General features: G+C 39.5%; 1 protein-coding gene across 1 annotated transcript; it reads left to right on the forward strand.

Moving 5' to 3' along the window:
- Nucleotides 1–19: 19 nt before the first annotated feature.
- psmd10 (proteasome 26S subunit, non-ATPase 10) lies at nt 20–21,223 on the forward strand. The gene is made up of 5 exons (XM_039765811.1): nt 20–172; nt 2,338–2,436; nt 2,565–2,711; nt 18,108–18,274; nt 20,855–21,223. The coding sequence occupies exons 1-5, from the start codon at nt 59–61 to the stop codon at nt 21,006–21,008; spliced, it is 681 nt and encodes a 226-aa protein (XP_039621745.1). The 5' UTR covers nt 20–58; the 3' UTR covers nt 21,009–21,223.
- The last annotated feature ends 4,653 nt before the right edge of the window (nt 21,224–25,876 follow it).

Consider the following 25,876-nt stretch of genomic DNA (forward strand, 5'->3'; position numbering starts at 1 on the left):
CCCGGCGATATAAATATGCGCCAGCAGCCCTGTGACATCCTATCGGGACTGTACAGCAATGGAGCCGTCTGTTTCTAACTTAGAAATATGCAATTTGGCATACCAAGGGAAGTTTGACAGCCTGAAAAGTAAAATTTTGTCTAATAAGTCACTCGCTAACAAAACAGATCAGGTAAGAACAAAATATTACAAAACAAATTTGTAAAGAATGGATGCTTTCAGGCGTGTACAATATTACCCAGACGAATTAATGAACGTTTCACATCTTGTTGCACTGACATTTTTGATAAGACGATTTTTTTACGACTTCAGTATGATCAGATTCAGTTTGAGAACTGTTGATAGCAAATAATAGAATAAAGGCTTGGTTATTTGAACAATGTGTGGACAGGTATGAACCTTTTGACATATGGGATACATTATATTTGAGGAAGGATGTCCCTGCATTCCAACAAAAAAACCTCATCCAATCCATGAAACGTAACGGTTTGAGCATAATAATTTGAGCAGGTACGATCTGCTTTGACAGTCAATGATTTACTTTGCAAATATTAACAGTTGTCACTGAAAGAAGAATGCATTGTACTAGATTTTTTTTACTGAAGAAGTTTTGAGTAAATTTATTAAAGCTTAACTCCGTGTGCTTTATGTGTCTTATAATCCTGGAAACACAATAATAAATATATATCTGATGTATTACCTTCCACATTTTTTGGAAGGTAATACAAAGTAATTGGTGATCAGCAGCAGACCAGATATGTAACCCAACGCACACTGGCAAAAAGATGATTAATTAGCACAGATTTTTAACACAGTGCAAACAGCAAATTGCCTAATAAGTAACTGTCTTTCTTCATCCACATACGTAAAAAAAAAAGAAGACACTGTTGGCATTATTTGCTGGTGGGCAACTCTCTGGCCTACAGCAGACACAATACTTCCACAGATAACACAGTTTTCATAACACACTTCTTATAATACAAGTCAGATTTCAAAAAAGTATCATTAAAAACATAAAATGGCACAATGCAGTAGATGGAGAAGCAGTGCTTAAAGCATTTGGAAAACTTGATCTTCATTCAATTGCACATTGTTCACACACTCTTAAGTACATCATAGTTTTCTGTTACCACTAGACTTGCAAAGCTGCTGCAATAAAAATGTGGTGGTGGAAAATTGGTACATGGCCTGCTCAGATGAGAGAGCAATAAATCATTTTAACATGCCATTCCATGGAAAAGCAGAGAACTTCAAAGACTTTCTCCCTATGCTAATGAATATTTGCAGTTGGACAGTTTTCTTACATGCCATTGTGTTTGTGCTCGTGTAAACAACTATGGCCACCCACTTCTAGGCTTCATGAACTTTTAAACTAGAGCATAATTTCAAGCATTGGTGATTGAAAGTACACACTGTAATTAAAGAAAGGAAAAAATGTATCAAGGAGATATATTCTATCATACAGTACACAAACTACAGCTAGAATAGTCTGGATTCATCTTTCTCTCCTGTAAACATTGTGCATGCCAGACTACAATAGACTGATAGATGAATGTACTGTAACATTAAAAGGTTTGACTAGCATAAAAGGTTTGAATAGCATATCATCAGCATACTTCTGTAAGTAACAATACATTTAAAGAAAATATAGAAAAACAAAAAATGAAAAAAATCAGTAGGATACAATACACTGCATGCATGGCCACAATCAGCCTTTCATTTCTGTAGACATCCATCATCACAAATACTTTCTGGCCTTTTCTTTGTGTGCCATTAGTAATGCTAATTTTTGCAGTGGACTCTCAACTGAATCAGAAATTGTGGTTGCTACACCAAAATGTGATGAATGTGGAGATTAATTATTTGTAATGGTAAAACACCTCATCGGCCAAATTTATCATATTCCTCCAGGGTCATATTTGAAGAAAAGATTATGTTAAAATGGCAGAATTGACTTTTATTCTACAATCTCAATAGTTATACTCCAACTCCGCCTAGCTGAGAGAAGCTTAGTATTATGAGCAGCTAACAAGGAAACCTTTACAGATTATATTCACTGCAGCTATGAGAAGCACCACCTGCTGGGGGAGTGGGTCCTTGTCTTAAAGTTGTGTCTGTGTTAAATAATGCAAGATAATATGTAGTACTTAGAATCATTTTATCCTTTCAACAATCCCCAGATTTCCTCTTTGGAACTGTTTTTTAAATAGAAGAGAGAACCTGGATTTGCTTCTTACAGTATTTTTATTTTATGATGTTTAAAAACCTTTGATTTTGTTTTATGCCGTTTGTATTATATTGAAAATATTCTCTATTCTCTATTGATCTTTCTTTCAGGACCATCGGACAGTTCTGCACTGGGCTTGTTCAGCTGGACACACAGATATTGTAGAATTTATATTAGGTTTAAATGTAGAAATTGATCTAAAAGATGATGTAAGTACAGTTAAACACTGTTCTTGTATGCTATTTTCTATAATTTTAGGAAAATTTGTTTTTAAAGTTTATAGAATTTAATTATCTGTATTGTCTTTAGCAACTAATTTTATACTGTACTTTGTAAGGCATCTTGGGCGCCCCTGCATATTGCAGCTTCTGCTGGAAGAGAGGAAATCGTGAGGGCTTTGATCAGTAGAGGAGCACAGCTGAACATTATAAATCAAAATGGCTGCACACCACTACATTACGCAGCTTCAAAAGACAGATACGAGGTACATTTACTGAAATAGATTAACAATAGTTATGCTGTAGATTTAACTGTCATTTTTTTTAGTTTAGCAATGTAAAAAAAATGAAAATGTGTGCAAATGTTAAGTGCTTTCAGTTATCACAAGCTTGGTATGGCACGACCACTTGTATTAACAGAGTCAATGAGAACTCCGAGCTTGGCAGTTCTGACTGTCATTTCAGTTTACATTTGCAGCCTAATATTAGTTGCTGTGTTTTTTATATATAGGCATCATTATGTTGGTACAAGAAAAAAATAGTGTTGTAAAAATCTGCACTGAAGTTTGTTGTCTAGTCTCACTTCACCTTTTTATTTTTAGGTTGTAGTGATGTTCAGACATTAATCAATGCCAGACTCTAAATGACCTTGCACTCTTCTAACTATTTTAGTATACTGCCAGGTTTTGCAAAATGATTCAAACATACTGATTAACAAAAACAAGAAAAACCCAAAGGTGTATTATTTGAACAAATAAAATACAGTGTGCATTTGAGAATAACACCAATAAGGAAGTCCTTTTACCAAAATCAATTATTATGCCATATTTTAAATGTTTACAAGTGAAGCAAAACAATGTAGACAATTAATAGGCAAACTCTTAACAACATACAGTATTTCTGTCTCTCACAACATCTATTGTCTGGTTTCAGTGAGCTGTAAATGATGTAAATTGATTTACGCTAGCATATTTTTAAATGTGTACACAAATATGAAATTATATGGAGAGGAACCAGTATGCCAACATTAAAAAAAATAGACCATTTTTATTTTAGAGTCTACTAGTATTGTACACTTTACAGATGAGCTTACTGTCATCTGAAAGAAAACATCTATGAGGTAACCAGTCTTGTCATATGGTGTTTTCTTGTTGCCAGAAGGAAAATTCTGTGCTACCATGGTCCTTCCTTCTCCTCCAAACTTATTTCAGAATTCTTCCTTTTTGCCAGTCTACACGACTTATTTCCCAACACTGCCAGGGAGCTGCTGTGATAAACCTGAAAATGGAATCCTCTTAAACTCCCAATCTTCCATTGACCAGTACTGTCACTGGTCGCCATTCCCACCAGTTTGCACATTCACAAGCTGTAAATATTACAACAGCCTTAAATATTGAAATGATAAATGGATACGATACAGGCAATTAATCACCCAAAAAACACTGTAGCTGTAGGTGGCACTCCTAGTCTTCTGCAATGAAGATGTATGTTGTTTGGGAGATGTGGTAATGTGTACTCTGTGATAATGACCTCTTGTATTGTGTCTTTTTTGGTTTATGATCCTGCTTCTATTTGTATTTTTGACCAATTTTACTGTAATTGATGATGCTAACCATTTGGGTGCAGGCTTGGAGGTGAATTTAATGGTCACGCCTAGGGAATCCATTCCCGGATGGGTTTATCCATTCCCGGGAATTCGGGAATCCCGCATGTCATTCCCGGGTATCCCGGGATGACACAGTGCACGGGCATCTCACATGTGAACGGTTTTAGAACGACTGACACTTATTCTTAATAAAACTACTGCAGTATGTCGACACCAATAAAAGACTAACCTTATCTACAAGCAGTTCATGCTGTCATATAAGTACATGTATCTAGTTCAGGGATATGCGTCGATCGCGATCGACCGGTAGATCTCAAAGGTAGTACAGGTAGATCACGTTGCATTCAAAAAAAAATTTTTTTTTAAACGTTAGTCTATCATATACTGCTCAAAAGAATTAAAGGAACACTTTTTAATCAGAGTATAGCATAAAGTCAATGAAACTTATGGGATATTAATCTGGTCAGTTAAGTAGCAGAGGGGGTTGTTAATCAGTTTCAGCTGCTGTGGTGTTAATGAAATTAACAACAGATGCACTAGAGGGGCAACAATGAGATGACCCCCAAAACAGGAATGGTTTAACAGGTGGAGGCCACTGACATTTTTCCCTCCTCATCTTTTCTGACTGTTTCTTCACTAGTTTTGCATTTGGCTACAGTCAGTGTCACTACTGGTAGCATGAGGCGATACCTGGACCCTACAGAGGTTGCACAGGTAGTCCAACTTCTCCAGGATGGCACATCAATACGCGTCATTGCCAGAAGGTTTGCTGTGTCTCCCTGCACAGTCTCAAGGGCATGGAGGAGATTCTAGGAGACAAGCAGTTACTCTAGGAGAGCTGGAGAGGGCCATAGAAGGTCCATAACCCATCAGCAGGACCAGTATCTGCTCCTTTGGGCAAGGAGGAACAGGATGAGCACTGCCAGAGCCCTACAAAATGACCTCCAGCAGGCCACTGGTGTGAATGTCTCTGACCAAACAATCAGAAACAGACTTCATGAGGGTTGCCTGAGGGCCCAAATGTCTACTGCCCTGTGCTCACTGCACAGCACCGGGAGCTCAATTGGCATTTGCCATAGAATACCAGAATTGGCAGGTCCACCACTGGCGTCCTGTGCTTTTCACAGATGAGAGCAGGTTCACCCTGAGTATATGTGAAAGACGTGAAAGGGTCAGGAGAAGCCGTGGAGAATATTATACTGCCTGTAACATCATTTAGCATGACTGGTTTGGTGGTGGGTCAGTGATGATCTTGGAGGCATATCCATGGAGCGACTCACAGACCTCTACAAGCTAGACAAAGACACCTTGACTGCCATAAGGTATCGAGATGAAATCCTTGAACCCATTGTCAGACCCTACGCTGGTGCAGTAGGTCCTGGTTTCCTCCTAATGCACGACAATGCCCGGCCTCATGTGGCAAGAGTATGCAGGCAGTACCTGGAGGATAAAGGAATTGAAACAATTGAATGGCCTTCACGATCCCCTGACTTAAACCCAATAGAACATCTGTGGGACATTATGTTTCGGTCCATTAGGCGCTGCCAGGTTGCTCCTCAGACTGTACAACAGCTCAGGGATGCCCTCATACAGATCTGGGAGGAAATGCCATAAGACACCATCCGTCGTCTCATTAGGAGCATGCCCCGACATTGTCAAGCATGCATACAAGCTCGTGGGGGCCACACAAGATACTGAAAAGCATTTTGAGTAGCAGAAATTAAGTTTTTGAAAAATGGACTAGCCTGCCACATCTTCATTTCACTCTGATTTTAGGGTGTCTACACAATTGAGCCCTCTGTAGGCAGAAAACTTTTATTTCCATTAAAAGACTTGGCATCCTTTTGTTCCTAAGACATTGCCCTGTCGTTATTTGTATAGATATCCAACTTCATATTGAGATCTGATGTATCTAATGTGTTTCTTTAAAGTGTTCCTTTAATTTTTGTGAGCAGTTTATATCCTGCCTATGGCATTTGCCACTTGAACATACAGGCCACTCTGAGTTCTCCTTTCCTTTAAGACACTGGTCATCCCGCACACACGATCAAACGCGCGAGCTAATGCAAAACTCCGGCTGTGATCTATTTAGCCTTCCAATTTATATTGACTAAAGAAGGGATTTAAAAAAATGTTTGGGGAGGGTATGGGCTTTATGTGTAATTAGAAGAGGATTTTTTTTCTCTCACAATGTCACAATTGAAGTGCGTTTGTCTGATCTGTCAATCTATCATTGCTATTCCAAAGAAGGAAAATGTGGAAAGGCACTTTTGAACTGTTCATAAAAACTACGAAACTGACTTCCTTCCGAAAAGCGATCTGAGAAAGAGAAAAGAGAGGGAAATAAAATCGCAGTTAATCGGACAGCTGTCATTTTTCACTCAGCTGAATTCAAAAGCTCCTTGACTGCATTATTCGGCTGTACTTATTTATGCGAGTCAGCCTTTTCCCACATGAAGATTATTACATCCAAATACTGTAGTGACCATAAATGTATTGAACTGTTATTGTACCATAAAGGTTATTCAGTTATGCAAGTTACGACAACATACATTTTATGTATAAAGTATAGTCAGTGTGGGTGTGTGTATGTATATATATATATATATATATATATATATATATATATATATATATATAAACTGCTCAAAAAATTAAAGGAACACTTTGAAAACACATCAGATCTCAATGGGAAAAAGAAATCCTCCTGGATATCTATACTGATATAGACTGGGTAATGTGTTAGGAACAAAAGGATGCCACATCGCTTGATGGAAATGAAAATGATCAACCTACAGAGCCCTGAATTCAAAGATGCCCCAAAAATCAGAGTGAAAAAATTATGTGGCAGGCTAGTCCATTTTGCCAAAATTTAATTGCAGCAACTCAAAATTGTACGCAGCACTTTGTATGGCCCCTGTGTTCTTGTATACATGCCTGACAACATCGGTGCATGCTTCTAATGAGATGACAGATGGTGTTGTGGGGATCTCCTCCCAGATCTGGACCAGGGCATCACTGAGCTCCTGGACAGTCTGAGGTGCAACCTGGTGGCATTGGATGGACCAAAACATAATGTCCCAGAGGTGTTCTATTGGATTTAGGTCAGGAAAGTGTGGTGGCCAGTCAATGGTATCAATTCCTTCATCCTCCAGGAACTGCCTGCATACTCTCACCACATGAGGCCAGGAATTGTCGTGCACCAGGAGCCACTGTACCAGCATAGGGTCTGACAATGGGTCCAAGGATTTCATCCTGATACCTAATGGCAGCCAAGGTGCCTTTGTCAAGCCTGTAGCTGTCTGTGTGACCCTCCATGGATATGCCTCCCCAGACAATCATTAACCCACCACCAAACTGCTCATGCTGAATGATGTTACAGGCAGCATAATGTTCTCCATGGCTTCTCCAGACCCTTTCACTTCTGTCACGTGCTCAGGGTGAACCTGCTCTCATCTGTAAAAGCACAGGGCACCAGTGGTGCATCTGCCAATTCTGGTATTCTATGGCGAATGCCAATCGAGCTGCATGCTGCTGGGCAGTGAGCTCAGGGCCCATTAGAGGACATGGGGCCCTTGGGTCACCCTCATGAAGTCTTTCTGGTTGTTTGGTCAGAGACATTCACACCAGTGGCCTGCTGGAGGTCATTTTGTAGGGCTCTGGCAGTGCTCATCCTGTTCCTCCTTGCCCAAAGGAGCAGATACTGGTCCTGCTGATGGGTTATGGACCTTCTATGGCCCTCTCCAGCTCTCCTAGAGTAACTGCTTGTCTCCTAGAATCTCCTCCATGCCCTTGAGACTGTGCAGGGAGACACAGCAAACCTTCTGGCAATGACACGTATTGATGTGCCATCCTGGAGAAGTTGGACTACCTGTGCAACCTCTGTAGGGTCCAGGTATCGCCTCATGCTACCAGTAGTGACACTGACTGTAGCCAAATGCAAAACTAGTGAAGAAACAGTCAGAAAAGATGAGGAGGGAAAAATGTCAGTGGCCTCCACCTGTTAAACCATTCCTGTTTTGGGGGTCATCTCATTGTTGCCCCTCTAGTGCATCTGTTGTTAATTTCATTAACACCACAGCAGCTGAAACTGATTAACAACCCCTCTGCTACTTAACTGACCAGATTAATATCCCATAAGTTTCATTGACTTTATGCTATACTCTGATTAAAAAGTGTTCCTTTAATTCTTTTGAGCAGTATATATATATATATATGTATATATATATATATATATATATATATGTATATATAGTTGAAATTGTTTTACTGTCAAATAATGCAAAGAGTACGCGACACGTGTTTCGCCCTAATTCTGGGCTCATCAGGCGTACACACTCACTGCACCCTCTCTCGGTTATCGAACCTCGGACGTCAGCACTAGAGGTGAATATATATACTTTTTAATGTACGTAGATCATTTTGACCTGGTTATTTTAAAATTAGCTCACAAGCCGATAAACTGTGGGCACCCCTGATCTAGTTAGTTGCAGTAATAAGAGCATAGAAAGCATAACTTGTCCAGCGTGCGGTCGTCCAGGCAAGAGAGTACTTTGTGCAGAGTACACCAGCTGCTGAGTAAGCACGCTTTGCCTCCACTGAAGTAGGCAGCACAGTCATCAGATACAGATACACTTGTTCTAAACAACGCCCGCGCTTGCCGTTGCTGTGAAACACCGCCATTTCACCTGTTACTGATGCATCCAGTTTCTTGTCATCATTCTGTGATGGCAAGTTTCTTGGCACAGATAATGCGGATGCAACTGACTGACGCATTGTAATTTCAAGTTGCTGTTCAAAGCTGTTTTCTGACAGACGTCAATGAAGTCTTCAGTTTTCAACTATAACTCTCTTATTTCTTGATCGATTTTAACACTTTTACACGTTATATATGCGAACTTGGCCGTTCCCGGTTTCCCAGGAATTACAGCAGTTTCATTCCCGGGAATGAAAAATGTCCGGGAATCCCAGGCTCCCGATTAGATTCCCTAGTCACGCCAGACAGATGGTGAGCCACACTCCAGATCAGATCACCTGGGGCCTCATGTATAAACGGTGCGTACGCACAGAAATGTTGATTAAGAACTTTTCCACGTTCAAATCGCGATGTATAAAACCTACACTTGGCATAAAGCAGTGCTTCTCAATTATTTTCTGTCATGCCCCCCTAGGAAGAAGAAAACATCTCGCGCCCCCCGCGCAACTATAAATAGTATCATTTGTCTATAAAATTGTTATAAGTCCAAGTACAAGTATAAAAAAGCATATTTCCCAAGGTCAAATGCGCCTTGACGGAGCCAGGGGGGGGCGCGCCCCACTATTTGAGAAGCACTGGCATAAAGCCATGCACTTTTCCACGGTACCTCATACCTTGTCGTACGCAAGGTCTCTGCTTGGTTTTGTGGACTGGCGGCACCCAGCGTCAAAGCAATGCTACTGTTCCTGTGTGGTTACACCTTCTTTTCCTGACGTGGCTTTATAAATACACTGAAACTAACCGCATATTGTTTATTAGTGTAACGCATCTGATTGTAATTAACTTGTAACAATATAATGGTCCAGGGAATAGCCATAGTATTCCAAATACCATAACTGCTTTAGCGTTGTTACTCTCACTGCACCTTCTTCTTCTTCTTTCAGCTCCTCCCCTTAGGAGTTGCCACAGCGGATCATCTTTTTCCTATTACTCTCACTGCACCACTCGGAGTATTTATATAACTGTATCTGAGTGTGAATCACAGCAGCAGCTGATCAGAAAGAGAATTATCGGTATACAGCTTCAAGCACACGCTGTCTCAGCCACGGAAAAACATTTCAAAGCCTTTCCTTTACGGACCTCGCGGTTCAGAAACAGTTACATCCCAAGAACTTTAAACGCACTCAATCAAGTGCTCCTTGTAGAACTGTTAGTACTTATAAGTACAATCACCCCACTGTAAACTTGCACCACAGTTATAATATCGCACAACCTGAGCCACTTTATAAAGCGCATATTTACATATGATGACAATATCATTTTTAAGGTGAAATGCAGCAAAATATGTTTATTATATTATACAGATAAAACTTTAACTTCATTTAAATAATCTATATTCTTCACTGGGAGTGTCGTGAAGGATAGAATAATTAAACATGTACTACGAAGATATTTCAATGTTCCTTAAACGTTTTGAAGAATCGGCGCTCTAAGCTTACAGATGGCTTAACTTCTATTACAGAGCTGATTGTGTGGTGATTGGGTATTTGGGGAAAGAAAAGCAAGGACTGCAGTGGCAGCTACGCCAATATATATTGAATATAAAACAGAAAGAGGAAATAACAACACAGCTAAAAACGCAGCGACAAATTTCGGCAAAAGTTAAATGCTTGTGTCATGAGCACGAGGCAGCTATGCAGTAGGTCTGCAACAGACGTGGCTATCCACCGTGCATAAGCTAGCTATCTTACTGACATTGGCGGGCTTAAGGAGCCACCGATTCTTCCTCTGCCCAGGGCCACCACAAGCCTAGAGCCACCCCTGAGTACTGCTGCAATAAATTATTTCATCGAAGGTCACACACAATCACTGCGCTGTGAAACTCATGTTTAATAACGTGCTTTAACTCCTATCATCATAAAAATGATACCACGTATACATCTCAGTATTTTAGTTATTCAGAGAGCTGTAATATCACGAATGTAATGGATTCTGTGTCCAGTTGGAGGAAAAGAGCCGATTTAAGAAGCAAGTAGTGATTCACACATAGAGCACATAGAAGATCAAATACAAAACAAAGCATTTAACGTGCTACTTTAATTACGATGTGATTTGAGAAACTGGTTAATTAAACAATTTTAAGATGAAGTTTATGATGTTCTACTTTAATGACAAAATAATCTATGTGATTAAAATAGAAATGTCGAGATTGAAGTTGACATTTCGTGCTTTTTCCCCACTGTGTGTCTTTTTTCTCTGTACCTTAATAAGCTTTCATATGGCACTCAGACAGTGGGCTACAACTTGCTTTTCACGGCAACTTTGATATGTGACTTCTTTATTATTTCCGGCACTGTGCGATTTTGTGAACGTGAGCTTTCAAGTTTCTCCAACATGCTATGTCACTCGATCAACTTCCTTTTGTTAATTATACCATGGTTTATTTGAACAAATAGTATGTTTTTCCTTTGCCTCCACTTGGTATTCGCTGAAATTCTTATATTTTCCCCCCGTGCTTTTCCCATTGTCTTTTCACAGAAGGCTGAGCTTAAGGGCGATTTATATTCATTTGCATATTCAAAGAGGCATAATTCTGGGAGGAGTTGGGGCATTACATAAAGCGCGTGCACGAGCGTTACTTTTCACGCTGACCGGGATTTATGTAGCGGAAGAACGTGGACGTTGGAGTACGCACAGATTCCTGCATCTGGATTTTTCTGTGCGTAAGCACATTTCGGCTTTTGTGCTTACGCCATGTTATAGTGGGAGTTCTACGCACGGCGTTATACATGAGGCCCCTGCTCTATTGTCACTTAATGCTGACGGGCATTGTGCTGTCTGGCTTGTTTGAGTTTCACCCTTAAGACTTTCCAGAGTGGACATGGTTTGAAATGCTTTTAAACGTCTGATAGTTGAGGCTTGTTTCAATAGGATTTAATTCATGGGTTTGATTGGGCCAATCCTGCACTCTCCCTCTCTTCTTTTTTGAGCAATTCTGTTGTGAACATGTCTGAGTATTTTAGATCTTTGTCCTGATGCAAGATCCATTTTCAGCTCTGTTTTAGTTTTTAAACAGATAGCCTCACATTAACAGAGAATGTGTCAGTGTAAACTGTGGAATTCACAGTTGTCAGCCACACAACATAATGCTTTCATCATTATACATACTTTACAATTCATGGGATATGATTTTGGTTAAAGACAGTTTTTGAGCACTCACTGTATCTGTTAGCCCTAAGGGTGGGTTTCTAGTTATACTTCTCCATGTTTTAAGTTTTACAAGGTGGTGATGTTGAGATTAATCAATGATTATTAAACCATATCTGATTTTTGAATCCTTTCCATCCTATGTTAATCATGCAGGAATTATGAAATTATTCAGACTCATTGACTTTAAAAACAGAAGTGTATTGATTAAACAAATAATACATTGTATACTTTTGCCCTTTAACAACCTTAATTTATTATTATTCATCCATCCATCTGTCTTCCAAACCAGCCGTGAACAGAGTGGCGGGGGATGATGGAGCATTATCCTAGCAATCTCTAGACAGGGGGCAAATCCATCACAAGGTTGAACACACATATACATACACTACGGCCAATTTAGCAGTCTCAGTGCCACAATTCGCATATATTTGGACTGTGGAAGGAAAACCACACAGAATCAGGGAGAACATGCAAATTCCATGACCTGTAACGTAAACCCCAGTCACCTTGGTGCAAGGCAGCATCGCTCACACTGTGTCACCGTGCCACTCTAATAAACAATTTTAACATGTTAAATATTTGCAAGTGAATAAAAAGGAAATACTATTAACAAACAAAACCAAACAAAAACATGGTGTTAATTCTCTCAACATGAATTTTCATTCAGGTCAGCACAGCTTGTGTCACGGAAGAGTGAAGCACAATCTCTTTAAAGAAAGGCACTCAGAGACTCGGGAAAGGTAGCAGAATCAAGCTTTATTGCATGAGAGTACACACGGTCTCGGCTTAAATAAAATGAGTGCCCAGTATTGGGTAAGCCATGGTTTTATTACAATGCTTAGCAACAGCTTACCTCTCTTAGCCCATTTGTCACCCTCATCTGACTCCCAACATTCTGTTACTTCAATCCTGCCTCTTACTGATTCCACCAATATTTCCCAAGCTTAATGGGCATGGCAATTATTCTGTATATCATGCTCGCTTGACATGCCCTGTCTCTGCTTAGTACTTGCCACCATCATTTTAGCCCGAAAATTTACATTCACCATCTGGAAGAGAGGAGTTTACCATTTGGTTCCTCTTTACATACCTAACCTTTTAACTTATAAAGTATTGGTCATTTCTAGCTTGCTGCGAAGAATAAAAAATATATAGTCACAAACCTTTAAAGTTTAACCCTTACAATACTTGTGCTCAATGAGATACAGTACTTGTCTTCTTATGTGTGCTTATAATTCCCTTTGAATATATACAGATTATTAATTTTATCAATATATTTTTCTATACTTGCAGTATTTCTAAGTCACCCTCCACTGCACTTCTTTTTTTTTCCAAAACTTCATCCAAAGTTTCCCCTCTTTGTTGATCCTTGTGACATTTTTTATCATAACATCACCAGAGGGTTGCTGTGACTACCCGAAGACAGAACTTTCTTGACTTGAGAAGTTTCCATCTTCACTGTCTGCATTCCCACAAACTCTAAACATCGTAACACATGTAAATGTTGGGATGACTAGCAGATGCAACATTGTTCCAAAAGAATGGCTATATTACACTGCATGGTGACAAGATATATGAAAGTTTACTGGTTTATCCAAAGCACTCTGAAGAAGAAGACTACTTCTTCTGAAGCTAAGATTTCTAGCAAACTTCAACCTTGCAATTGTATTCTTTTTAGGGAGCAGAGACATCCTCCTTGCAGCTAATCTGTCTTTATGGTGTTTGGCTCATGCACGTTAGCACTAACAGTGATAGCGTGGTGTGAGACAGAATTTTGTTGTATCAAATTTCAGGATACAAAATTCTGCCAATCTGAAATTTGGCAGTGTATCATGTATTGTATGAGCATTGAACCGCTTGACTAAAATGAAACACGAGTATAAACAAAAATATCTTTCATTGAAAGTATGGAATTAAAGAATCTGATTGAAAAATTAGAACTAAGGTATATCTTGACAAACTGTGTGCACTTTGGCAAAATCATTATTTACTTCCTGTATAATGATGTAAAGGTAAACACTTTTGGTGCACAACTTTGACAGCAACATATGTGAAGATGGGCTTGTACTGCAGGGCTTTTGTCACACACTCGCTGAATTTAGTGAGTCACATCCTTATAAGAGTATGGCGATTCACAACATTGTTTACTGAATGTACCACTGCATCCACAGGCTTATTTTTAAATTGAACTGTATAGAAACCTGCAAAGCACACATTTGCCATCATATCAGATCGGTTCCTATGATATATTCAAATTCTACAGAGAGAAGCAACCTGTGGTTACTGCATGAGCCATGGATATGAGAACAAGTGCTCGAGACATTAATACACCTTTCACTGATGCTTATTCAGAAATAGGGGTGGATTACACAGAGGTGAAATTGTACAGCAATGAATATTGCTCTCAGTCCCCTAGCATGGTGGAGAAAGAAAGCTGCCAAATTTACAATGCTTGCTTTTCTGGTCAAACAATACATCTGTCACAGTGGAGAGAAGTTTCAGCTTCAAGCAGAGTGTTGAGTTTGCCATTGTTCCTAAAAGGCAGTATCACATGCAGTGAGTTCTTCATGGATCCAGTCTGGACCCAAAGTTAAAGGATCAATAAAGCATTTCAAGCAGGGTAAAAGGACTGCCATTGTTGGAGCAATGCTTGATGTTAACTCAATAAACAAAAAGGTAAGTTTAAATTTGAATGGTTTCACAGTGCAGTAACTTAGATATAGTATATTATAGTTTCAATGTTTTTTAATTTTCGCATGTACAGAGTAGAATTAAATTCCTGTGTTAAACAACGTGAAACTTATGTTACTGCATTGTAGTAGTCAGCTGATTACCCTGAAGATGAGCGAGACTGAATGCAGGATTAACAGTGATCTGTCACACGGGTATGCAGAGCTTTGCATTCCATAATCCTCAGAAATATTCGTGATGCACTTTACAAGCCCAGGAAGGTTTAAGAATGTTACAGAGACACTCATAGGATAAATAGAAGATAGGTGGACTTCAGTGGCTTGTGGAGAAAGACTGAGCATGACAGTGGAAGACAATGGAGACAGGAATAATCTGGCTAGTTGCCAGTTTGCGCCTACTATTTTATGTCATATTTCCTGTGGTACTAACAGTGGTAAGGTGCTAATTCTCTGAGTAAGATCATTCATTGTTAAATTAACCCATTTTTGGGCTTAAATGTCATTTGGTGTGTACCTTTCCATCTCTATGTGTGTTACAATATTTAAGATTATTGTAATACAGATCGAAAACTATACAGAAGCATACATTAAAATTTGCATACTGATTGTTGCAATGTTTTGATTTCTGAACATCTAATAATAACACTATTCATACACTATATTTCTTTTATGAATGTTTCATATCGTGGGAATATTGGGTCATGAAGCCTAAATGACAGTATGAATTGTACTGTGGGATAAGTGTATTGTCTCGTGACTAGTGGTAACAGATTCTTTTAGGGTCTTTGCTGTTAACCCAGGGTTCTAGTATGAATTTATGGGCTTTTTTTTAATGTAATCATGGATGAAAAAAAGAGAAATGAAATTCAACACACCATGCAAAAATTAAGAAATTGGGTTTTTCAGTTAAAATTTTGAAAAACAGTACAGTATTTAAATAACTGTTAAGTGTTTAGACGAGGTTAATCTAAACATGTTCATTATGATGTCTTGGTTGCAATTCCATTTGATACAAATAATAAATTAACTTTTTCAAAATGAAAAATGTAGAAAATTGAATGCAAAATTTGATTGCAGAAATGTCATATGGATATCTGGTCTAAATGCACGTATTAGCTCTGCCTCTAACCATCCAAGATTTGTTTTTACAAGAATCCCATCATAGAGAATATCGGTTTAACCCCTTAACATTCGGGGTCATTTTTGCTAAATCGCTTGTAATTCGACCTCTCCAAATTAGAATCATTGCTGTTATTGAACTATCTGGAGTATGAACACATGTTTGGTCTCTTTGTAAAGGTAACATTCTCTAGTTTCACCCTTAGTAGTCAGAATCACTGTAGGTGTGACTGATCAAAAGTTATGCACATTAGAACTCACAAAAAAAAAGAATTTTTTTGTTCTCGCCTAAGTTTTTTTATGAAAATAAAGGAAAATAAAGCTGCAGTAGGTAGGTGAGGACAGAAACACACAATGTACCAACAGAATAACTTGTTGACTACTCACATTTCAAATTTGAAAAGAATACCTGTAAAAATGACATTTTTACACCAGTTTTATGTGGGCATGCCCAGGGGGTTTTTAGAGGGACCATTATCCACATTTTGGAACATATGGAAAAAGTGTAATAACTTTTGAATGCTTCAACCCACATATATCAATGAGGGCTCTACTGAAAGCTTACACTTAAAGGAATCTATATCTACATACAGTGTCACTCTATTAGTTATAAAAATAATAAAAACAATAAAAAATACACATTTCTATGTAAAAATAGTCAATACAAGTTATGAGCCAAAAATATATTTATATTTTTTATTTTTTACTTTTTTTTATAAAATGCACACAAACTATATATATTTCTTTTACAAACTTACAACACAGCTCAGCGTTTTTCCATGTGCCACTTGATGGCAGCAATCACTAGCAAGCAGAAAGCACAAGGGCGGCACGCCGCTCTCCGCCATTACATGTCCCCTGTGCGGTTGAATACTTTCAACGCGCGTATGCATCTATTATTTAATCAAGCGTTTATTTACGCTTTAAACTTCTACTTTTATTCATATTTAAACTGCGAAAAAACTTGGCGAAATCACAATAAACAACCACGCACCAACTCTGCAGACTGGCACAAATGCCACCTTCACGGCTGCGATTGTTTTTTACAAGTTAAGCATAGCAAGTCACATATCAAAATGCTCGCCTGCTCATTGGCTGTAAGTTTTGAGTGTCAGTCACAGTGTCCAATCAAACTGGTAGATTCTACCAGAGTTTGAAGCAGACGTCATCATCTAAAGCTTTCTGTGACACTGGTTGGCTATACGAGGTGCCAGTCAACCCCAGACCCGTCGAATTGGCCAAGTTAGGTGTCGATCTGAAGCTAACACTTCATGAGCATTTATTTACGCTTCTCGGTACTTTAATTCATATTTAAAATGCGAAAAACGCGAAATCACAATAAACAACCACTAACCAACTCTGCAGATTGGCACAAATGCCACCTTCAAGCGCCGATTATATCGCTTTGTTTACAAGTTAGCATAGCAAGTCACATATCAAAATGCTCGTCTGCTCATTGGCTGTAAGTTTTGAGTGTCAGTCACAGTGTCCAATCAAACTGGTAGATTCTACCAGAGTTTGAAGCAGACGTCATCATCTAAAGCTTTCTGTGACACTAGTTGGCTATACGAGGTGCCAGTCAACCCCAGACCCATCGTAAATGGCCAACTTAGGTGTCTTTCGAAAGCTAACACTTCCGTGTTTCATGCGGTAGCATGGTTATCGCCGACAGAAACAAATTACGTCTAATATGAGCAATATAAGTGAAAAAAAATTACTTAGGTGGTCTCAAGTTATGAAGCATTTTCTGGAGTTTTTGTCCCTTTGAGAATATATCGTGTGTTTTGGACCTAAATCGTTTTACTGGATTATATTCGCTGGAGCCTTACGGACACAATGGGATCAATACTGCTCGGAAATATTGATGTTTGACTTGCTGGGGGTCTTCAAAGGTAGGCACAGTCAACTCTTAAAAGTATGTACTTCTCTGTAAAAAAGGCTTTAGTGTCAGTGCTGTGGTTGTTGTGTGTCAAAATGGTTTATATCATCGGAAAGACGAGACTTTGAAGTTTCATTTGATGGGTAGGGTGTCGAGATGCATGGCAGATGGGCATGCACGATGGGCATGCACACATTACTGTAACGTTTTTGAACCGCTGTTTGTCCCGGGACCGGGACGTGTGCGCGTTAACATCAATGTTGATCTAAACTTAGACAATAATTTTGGGAAAATGGGAGCATCTTATCAATTAAATTTTAACAATTAGTTCTTGTGCGTTATTAAAAATATTAATTTTGTAATTTTTGAAAATTTTATTTGATGTCCGTTTTATACATGAAAACTTATGAGCATGTGGGTATTATTTTTTTTCATTGCTTTACTTTTAGTTTCTTTCCATAGATAGCTCTTATGTTGCTGGAAAATGGAGCTGACCCAAATGCTACGGACAAGTTCGAGTCCACTCCCTTGCACCGAGCTGCAGCCAAGGGAAACTTTCGGCTGATCCAACTTCTTTTAAAACATGGTGCTTCAACCAATATCCAGGATTCTGAAGGAAATACACCTTTGTAAGTACACAAAGGAAACAACTATATTTAGAAACCCTTTTAGAATAATAATTTAGGGGCTTCATATGTAACATGATTGTGCTAATATATTTGTGTAAATGGATTTCCACAAATATTTTGGCATAATATACGTGTGACTTGGTCCTTCGGTATGACTAAACCCATGTTATGTCCTTGTTTTCTTACTCCAGTGTCGTGCTGATTCTTGCTGATTTTGATCGAAGAGGTATAGTGCAGTTTAAAGCCTTTACAATAGAAAGAAAAGAAAAGTTAAGCAATAAATAGTACAAAACAAATTCTAAATATTTGCTGAATTTGTTTGTATTTATAAAAGTCACTTCATCAGATCCAAATCTGGTTGCCAAAGTGCTCAAAAATATTTGTTACATACATTTATGGCAGTAAAGGTCTTGTTATTCTTTCGAATACTTTGTAGGATGGAAGTATTTACGTTTTTTGGAGATAAAATGTATAATTACATTAAGGTAGTGAAAATTTACATTTACTTGTTGGGTGGATGCTTTAATCCAAAGCGACTCATAACATTTATGATACAATTGGTTACATTTCTTTTGGTTTTCCAATTGGAGCACAGGCAGGTCAGGTTTGAACCCACAACCTCTGGGTTTGAAGTCCAAAGCCTTAACCAGTACATCACTCTACCTACCTGAAATAAAAATAGACCTCTGCCTGGTAGAGCACATTATGTTGTTCATCAGTGTCCATCCGTATCTTAATCCCGCTCAGTGTCATGAGGAGCCAGCAGCTATCCTGGAACATTTGGACAGAAGACCAGCCCTGGATGGTGTGGTTTATCTACAGACTAAGGATTCTCTGTATTTAAAGCTTTGCACACCTTAGACACACATTTGAGCATTTAAGAATAACATTTCACTTAAATTGAAATAGAGGAAAAATCATTCATTCATTCTCCAAACCTACCTTTTCAAATGTGTAGTCACAGAGGGCTGGCACCTGCCTGTAGTGCATCATGTCCAAGTCATGGACCAATTCTAGATGGCACTCCAATCCATCACAGAGAGCATGAAGTCCTACCGGGACATTTTAGAGAAGAAAATCAACCTTTCTTGCGCGTCTTTGGATAATGAGTGGAGTACTCAGAAGAAATGCTCAACTTTGTATTAAAGTTTAAAAGTGATAAATAATGCAATATTATGAGAAGACTATTGTTTTGTATTTTTATTAATTTTAAAAGAGACTTTTAAAATTGCCAGAGTGTGAATAAATTTAACTACAGCTTAGTGAAGCCTTATTTTCACCTCAAACTGCTATATCCCCATCTATCATTTTCTCTACCATTCACATTACCTGATAATATCTGCCTCACTAAAAACACTAGCCATTTATATGACTTTGCCCTTTATGGCTCTTCTTATATCCCTTTCACAGATTTACAAATGCATAACACATAGTGTTTTTTTTAGTGTGATGATTCAGTATTTTCCACACAACAAAGGTCAGGTTGATTGTTCCCTGCCAAAGAATGAAACTAAATTACATTTCTCTATGTACACTAAAAACAAGCTTTCATACTGTTTGCCTCCCCATCTGAACAGTACTCAAATACCAGCTTATTTAAACATATGGAAAGTTATCCATAACAATCTGTCAAGCAACACATTTTTTTGCTTAAAAACTATTATCACATATTGCTTATAGTGCAAGTTTTGTTTATAAAGGTGTATTGCTGAGATACTGTGTCAGAAGCTTCTTTGTTTTAATTTATATATTTAAGTGTAATTTTAAAGAGCAGAATAGTATGCGTGTGAATGGGTCCTAATATGGACTGATGCCCCATGCACTGATAAGCTATAGCCCTATGTGGCCCAGAACTGGATAGAGAATGCTATGTGACAGATCCTAGAAAAAAACAACTCTGAATTAAATATCATTTGGATTTAAATGTATCCCTGAAGAAAGACAGATATCCTGTGCTTTACATTTCTGTCACAGAGGAGGACTGGGGACATTGGCAATAAAAATCTGCAGGATCCAGCACTTGTAATGTTGAAGAAATTCCATTTAAAGCATATGAATGATTTACATATGTTCTTTAGTTTTGAGTAATAATTACTATGCTGTATATATTCTTACCTTGACAAAGAAAACTACCATATAATGAATCCCATTCTCTCAGAGTAGTTCCTGAATTTTTTGCTTTAGATAGTGTAATATCATAGATATTTCTGTGACTAAAATACATTTATTATGTAGGAGTATCATATCATTGGTAATTGTTTACAAAAAGTAAAGAAAAAGAAAACTCACCAAAAAGGTGCACTGCATTTTATTGCCCGTCTTTCCTTTCCTTTGATACTGAGGTTTTCTTAGTAGCCAGGCAGTAGCGCATCTTAGAATTTTCAGATATAATGGATCCAAATGAACAACAGAATTTAGAAATTAACAAAAATGTTGTTTTAGGCCACCACATTTCTTCTATACTTTGTTTGCATTATTGCATGTTGAATGTAATTATGAAACCGTGTAAAACATAAACTATCAATGTGCATATGTATTAATGGACTTTTTAATATTTTATGTCCTGTTCATCTGCTTCAGACATCTTGCTTGTGATGAAGAGAGAGGTGAAGCTGCCAAGCTGCTGGTGGAACATGGGTCAAGTATTTATATAGAAAACAAGGAGGAAAAAACCCCTTTGCAGATAGCCAAAGGTGGGCTAGGCCCTCTACTGAGAAGAATTGTGGAAGGTTGATGTAAAATGTTTGTCACCACACTGTTTTCATCAGAAAAAAGAAGACTGGAATACATTTGCAGTTGACGTTTTTGCTAGTCTGAAGCATTCTCACTCTATAAAAATTATTGGTTGTAAATACCAATTGCCAAGTAAGTCAACTGTATTAACACAGTCATTTGTTTTATTTAAATTGTATTGGCTGACATTATGGATTATAGTTGTGTTTTTCATCACTCACTGTTCTGGTGTTTTTATTTTGTTTTTGCTTCATTTCTATTTATGATTATTTAAAAGTAATAAATAATCAACAAACTGATGTAGAGTATGTTTTTCACAGTAACATTATCATTGTTTTTATATAATTTAAGGAAAGCTGTGAGCAATTATGCATATTGAGTAGCTGCATTTATCATGTGTACAGTATGCACAGGGTCCCAGACTGAGCTACAGGTGTCTGAAGCTGTAGCTACTATAGGCCACACAAATGACCCTTTTAGAATCAACAGGTCAAGCATCACCGCAGACCATAGTAATTCTTGCGAAATGAACACGATTACTGAGGGAATGCTGTTGTTTGGTTGTTATTTTAATACTAGCCATAATAATGATTTCATGTTTTTAACAAAAAATTAAAATATCTTGTGCACAAATTGTGCACAGTGTGTGCTCCAACCACGGTGAGTGATGTCTCGGTGAGGGAGACACTTTATTCATAGCTTCGCTTGGTGGTTGATGGGTTCCCACAAGGTGACACTCCTCTGGTCATGGGTGATTTCAATGCAGCTACTGGCACTGAGGGCTGGCTATGAGGATCGTCTTGTTCCCCATGGGTCGGGTGACCATGGTGAAAGTTGCTTCATATTCCTTGACTTTGCAAAAGGTCAGGGGCTGCGAATTGCTGGATCCTGGTTCCAGCGCCCAGAACTGCATCATTGGACTTGGTACTCCAATATTGGTGGTGCGGTGAAGTAGATCGATCACATCCACGTGGGTAGACGCTGGAGGCTCTTGCAAAACTGCATTGTCTACAGAAGTGTCAAGTTTGTGAATTCTGACCACAGACTTGTAGGATCCAGCTTAGGTCCAGTAGGTTACCAGCTACTAGGAAAATGAGCCTGGACTTAGCCAGACTCCAAGACCAGGCTGTTTCTAATGAGTTTGCACGCAGTTTGTGTGAGAAAGTTGCAGATTTGGGTGCGACTGCCAATCCTAATGTGATATGGGAGACCTTCGGTGACAAGACCCTGAAGGTTGCTGAGGGTTGTGTTGGTGTTACCGGTGTTCCCAAAAGGAGGTGTTTCATCTCACAGGGGACCCTGAATATCATTGGTTGGAGTCGCAACGCACAGCTCAATGGCAACTCTGGTCTGTACCGGGAACTGAGAAGGACAGGTGCGAGGACACTGAGGCCAGATAAAGAGGCGTTTCCTAGAGGAATCTGTGAACAAGTGACACACCATCTGTGGTCTAGCAACTCACGTTCTGCTTACAGAGGACTCGAAACATTATGCACATCCGAATCTGTCCCTCAGAGAGTCGCAGTCAGGGCAGCTGATGGAATGGTCCTTACGGATGACATTGCAGTTGTGACCCGCTGGGCTGGCTACTTTGAGCAGTTGTTCAAAGCTGATCCTCCGGCTAGGACGTTGGGTATCTCTGGGTCCATGGTTCTCAAGGCTGATCCACCAATTAGCTGTGAACCACCCAGTCTCACTGATGTTGCACAGGTGGTGAACCAGCCGAGGAGGGGAAAGGCTGCAGGCATCTGTGGTATCCGGGGTGAACTTCTTCAGGCTTGTGGTAAGGCTGTCCTCCTGGCATTGCAAGCAATCTTTGCTTCCATTTGGGAGACTGGCATCATCCCAAATGACTGGAAAATGGGACTTTTTGTACCTATCTGGAAAGGGAATGGTGATCGCCAATGGTGATCGCCAGGATTGCATCAACTACAGGGGGATAACACTGCTCTCAATGCCGGGTAAGTTGCTTGCTAGGGTCATCCTCAATATGATCCGTGATCACTTGCTCACCTACCAGCAACAGGAACCAGTCTGGTTTTACACCTAAGAAGTCTACCATTGACCGCATCCTGGCACTGAGGGTTCTCATGGAGCGCAAACACAAATATCGGCAGAGTTTCTTTGCAGCCTTTGTCAATTTTCATAAGGCATTTGACTCAGTTGATTGAACTGCCCTGTGGGATATCCTGAGGGTTCGCTGGATCCCTTCAGGTTTGCTGGATATCATTTGCCGGCCTGTACACTGATACTGTGAGTGCTGTGCAGAGTGGAGGCAGGACCTCTGCATTTTTCCTAGTTGATTCTTGGGTTCATCAGGTGTGTTTTCTTGCTCCTACTCTGTTCAGTGCTTGCATGGACTGGTTGTTGGGCAAGGTTGTGGGGTCCAGAGGCTGTGGAGCATATCTGTATGTGAAGAAAGATTCACAGATCTTGACTTTGCTGATGATGCTGTGATCTTCGTGGAGTCAATGGAGGCTCTGATCGGGGTGCTCGAGAGACTGAGCGAGGAGTCTGAGTGTCTGGGCTTGTGAGTGTCTGGGATTAAAACCAAGATCCAGACCTTTAATGACCTCTTGTTTGCGGAGAGAGTGTCAACCTTGTCGAGAGGTTTACTTATCTTGGCAGTGACATTCATATCTCTGTTTATTCATCCTATGAAGACAGTAAAAGGATTGGGAGAGCATTTTGTCACGAGGTCGCTGGAAAGGAGTATGTGGTGCTCCTGATATCTATGCAAAAGGATGAAGGTCCAAATCTTGTGATTCCTTGTGTCCTTGTGCTTCCTGTCTTGGTATATGGTTGCCAGACATGGACACTATCCAGTGCCCTGAGACGAAGACTGAACTCCTTTGGTACTGTGTCTCTCCGGAAAATCCTTGGGTACTGTTGGTTTGACTTTGTGTCGAATGAGTGGTTGTTAATGGTGTCCCGAATGAGGCACATTACCTGCATTGTGAGCAAGCGTCATTTAAGGCACTACAGCCATGTGGCGTGTTTCCACGAGGTTGACCCAGCTCGTAAGATCCTCATTATTGGTGACCCAAGTGGCTGCACCAGGCCAAGGGGTTGCCCACATAACACCTGGCTATGGTTATTAGAGGGTCATTTCCGGAGGGTGGGACTGGACTGCGTGTCTGCCTGGGGAGTTGTTTCGTCGTGTAGTGGGTGCGGCAACGCACTATACCAGTGCATGCTCCATAACTTGACCTGACTTGTGCACAAATTCAGGATATAGCGGGTTGGAGAATGACTGACTGACTGACAAATTCAGATTACAGAGACATAACAGCCTACAGCAAATGCATTTTCATCAGTCATTTTACCAGAAAATAGACTAGTAACATGGTCCAGGGCATCAAGCTTAGTTTCCAGAGGCCCACAGTAGCTGCAACGTTTGTCTTTAAAAACAAATTCTGATTATGATCTAATAGTAGGCGATAATTAGGTCTATTTATATATTAGTCATCACTGCTTTCTTTTTGCCACATCCATTTTTATTTTGAAAATGCTCCTTGCCTGGTGACGTCATGAAAATATTTGTGGACCAGAGTGGGATTGTACAGTTTTCCAACCATTTACTTTGTTCCTCTCTTAATTTATCTCTTAATTTATCTGTTATATATATAATGGTAATTTTTCTGTGTGTCGTGACGCTGTCTTCTTGGGGTTTCTGTCCACAGAATTTTTTCTCCAGGTCCTCTGCCCAACTAACGGCCAGAGAATCCTGCTGACTACGCCACTGTGACAGATAGGGGGCGCTGTCGTCTCTTTGCACCCTCAGACCAGATGCCAGACACCAGATAAATGTCCAAATGTTTGACTTTAATAATTTAAATAGTGCACAAAGCACCTCCACAGTATACAATAAACAATCTGTAATAAACACAATAATCAAATCCTCCACTCCCAGATGCGTTGTCACCCTTCCTCCCAACACAGCTCAATGCTGGGATCTCCCACAGTCCTTTTTAAAGTCCTTGACCCAGAAGTGTTTCTGTCCCTCAGTCCATGTGACTTTGTAACACTTCCAGGTCGGGTGAAAACTCTTTTCTTCAGCTCGGAAGTACATAATTTCTTCTGTCCCCTCGACTGGGAAGTACTTACGGGCTATAAGGAAAATAGGTCCTTTTTTTTAGCCTCCCTGCAGCATCCTCTGTCGGCCCCCATGGTATCCAGCAGGGCTCTGAATAAAGACTTCAATGTCCATGATGCCCTGCTGGAATTTGGGGCACCTCCATGTTGAAGGGAGCTCCACCTGGCAGCTTGGGGGTATGTACCGTGAGAAGCTGCCGGCCATACTCATATATATATATATACATATATACAGTCATATGAAAAAGTTTGAGAACCCCTCTCAGCCTGCATACTTTCAACAAAAAAGATAACAGTGGTATGTCTTTAATTTTCTAGGAACATCTGAGTACTGGGGTGTTTTCCGAACAAAGACTTTTAGTGAAGCAGTATTTAGTTGTATGAAATTAAATCAAATGTGGAAAAACTGGCTGTGCAAAAATTTGGGTACCCTTGTAATTTTGCTGATTCGAATGCATGTAACTGCTCAATACAGATTACTTGCAACACCAAATTGATTGGATTAGCTCGTTAAGCCTTGAACTTCATAGACAGGTGTGTCCAATAATGAGAAAAGGTATTTAAGGTGGTCAATTGCAAGTTGTGCTTCCATTTGACTCTCCTCTGAAGAGTGACAGCATGGGATCCTCAAAGCAACTCCCAAAAGATCTGAAAACAAAGATTGTTCAGTATCATGGTTTAGGTCATGGCTGCGAAAAGCTATCTCAGAGGTTTAAACTGTTAGTTTTAACTGTAAGGAATGTAATCAGGAAATGGAAGGCCACAGGCACAGTT

This window comes from Polypterus senegalus, chromosome 10, assembly GCF_016835505.1.
Source record: "Polypterus senegalus isolate Bchr_013 chromosome 10, ASM1683550v1, whole genome shotgun sequence".
In the NCBI taxonomy this organism is placed as follows: domain Eukaryota; kingdom Metazoa; phylum Chordata; class Cladistia; order Polypteriformes; family Polypteridae; genus Polypterus; species Polypterus senegalus.

Bases quoted from the DNA above. Each gene is read 5' to 3' on its own strand.
- psmd10 (XM_039765811.1), top strand. From the start codon at position 59: ATGGAGCCGTCTGTTTCTAACTTAGAAATATGCAATTTGGCATACCAA. The intron at 173-2,337 runs GTAAGAACAAAA...TCTTTCTTTCAG, and splicing joins TCGCTAACAAAACAGATCAG to GACCATCGGACAGTTCTGCA. The intron at 18,275-20,854 runs GTAAGTACACAA...CATCTGCTTCAG, and splicing joins TCTGAAGGAAATACACCTTT to ACATCTTGCTTGTGATGAAG.